Source organism: Octopus bimaculoides, chromosome 22 (assembly GCF_001194135.2).
Source record: "Octopus bimaculoides isolate UCB-OBI-ISO-001 chromosome 22, ASM119413v2, whole genome shotgun sequence".
Taxonomy (NCBI): Eukaryota; Metazoa; Mollusca; class Cephalopoda; order Octopoda; family Octopodidae; genus Octopus; species Octopus bimaculoides.
Genome location: NC_069002.1, coordinates 23,306,947 through 23,307,515, shown reverse-complemented (window position 1 = coordinate 23,307,515; position 569 = coordinate 23,306,947). Strand labels below are relative to the sequence as shown.

Below are 569 nucleotides of genomic sequence, written 5' to 3'. Positions count from 1 at the left end.
TATATACCACATTATCATTTAATGCAACTTTTTCCATGCTAGCATGGGTCGGATGGAATTTGTTGAGGTAGATTTTCTATGACTAAGGTACACATACACACACACAGACACACACACGCACGCACACACACACACACACACATACACACACACACATCTAGACATTATAGCACTAGTAAGAAATATGGTAAAATGGAATTAAATGGATCCCTAATCCAAAGAGAATGTACATAATTTGTTATTTAATCACAGGACATCCAAAAGTAGAGCTGGAGGCAAAATCAGTGAGGATGTTTCTACCAAAAGACATTTCAAGATATTATCGATACAATGGGTCTTTGACTACCCCTGCATGCTATGAATCAGTAATTTGGACAATATTCGAGGAATACAACTTTATATCCAAGAAACAAGTAAGTTTTATTCAGTTCTTATTCTTACTTTTAAGCATCAAGAATTTTCTAAACATTACAAATGGATGATTCCAGCATGTACACTATATATATATATATATATATATATATATATATACTTTATTTAAAAGCAGCAGAAATATAACAAAAAAAAAA

General features: G+C 31.8%; 2 protein-coding genes across 2 annotated transcripts in view; one reads left to right on the top strand and one right to left on the bottom strand.

The window, feature by feature from the left end:
• Positions 1–569, bottom strand: part of LOC106872929 (phosphatidylinositide phosphatase SAC2) — a 701,722-nt gene that overhangs the window by 660,313 nt on the left and 40,840 nt on the right. The window lies entirely within an intron of this gene.
• LOC106878212 (carbonic anhydrase 1) overlaps positions 1–569 on the top strand; it is a 58,624-nt gene that overhangs the window by 56,353 nt on the left and 1,702 nt on the right. Inside the window, exon 7 of the mRNA XM_014927358.2 lies at positions 253–413. Within this exon, the coding sequence (XP_014782844.1) occupies positions 253–413 (161 nt within the window). The remainder of the gene's footprint in view (positions 1–252; positions 414–569) is intronic.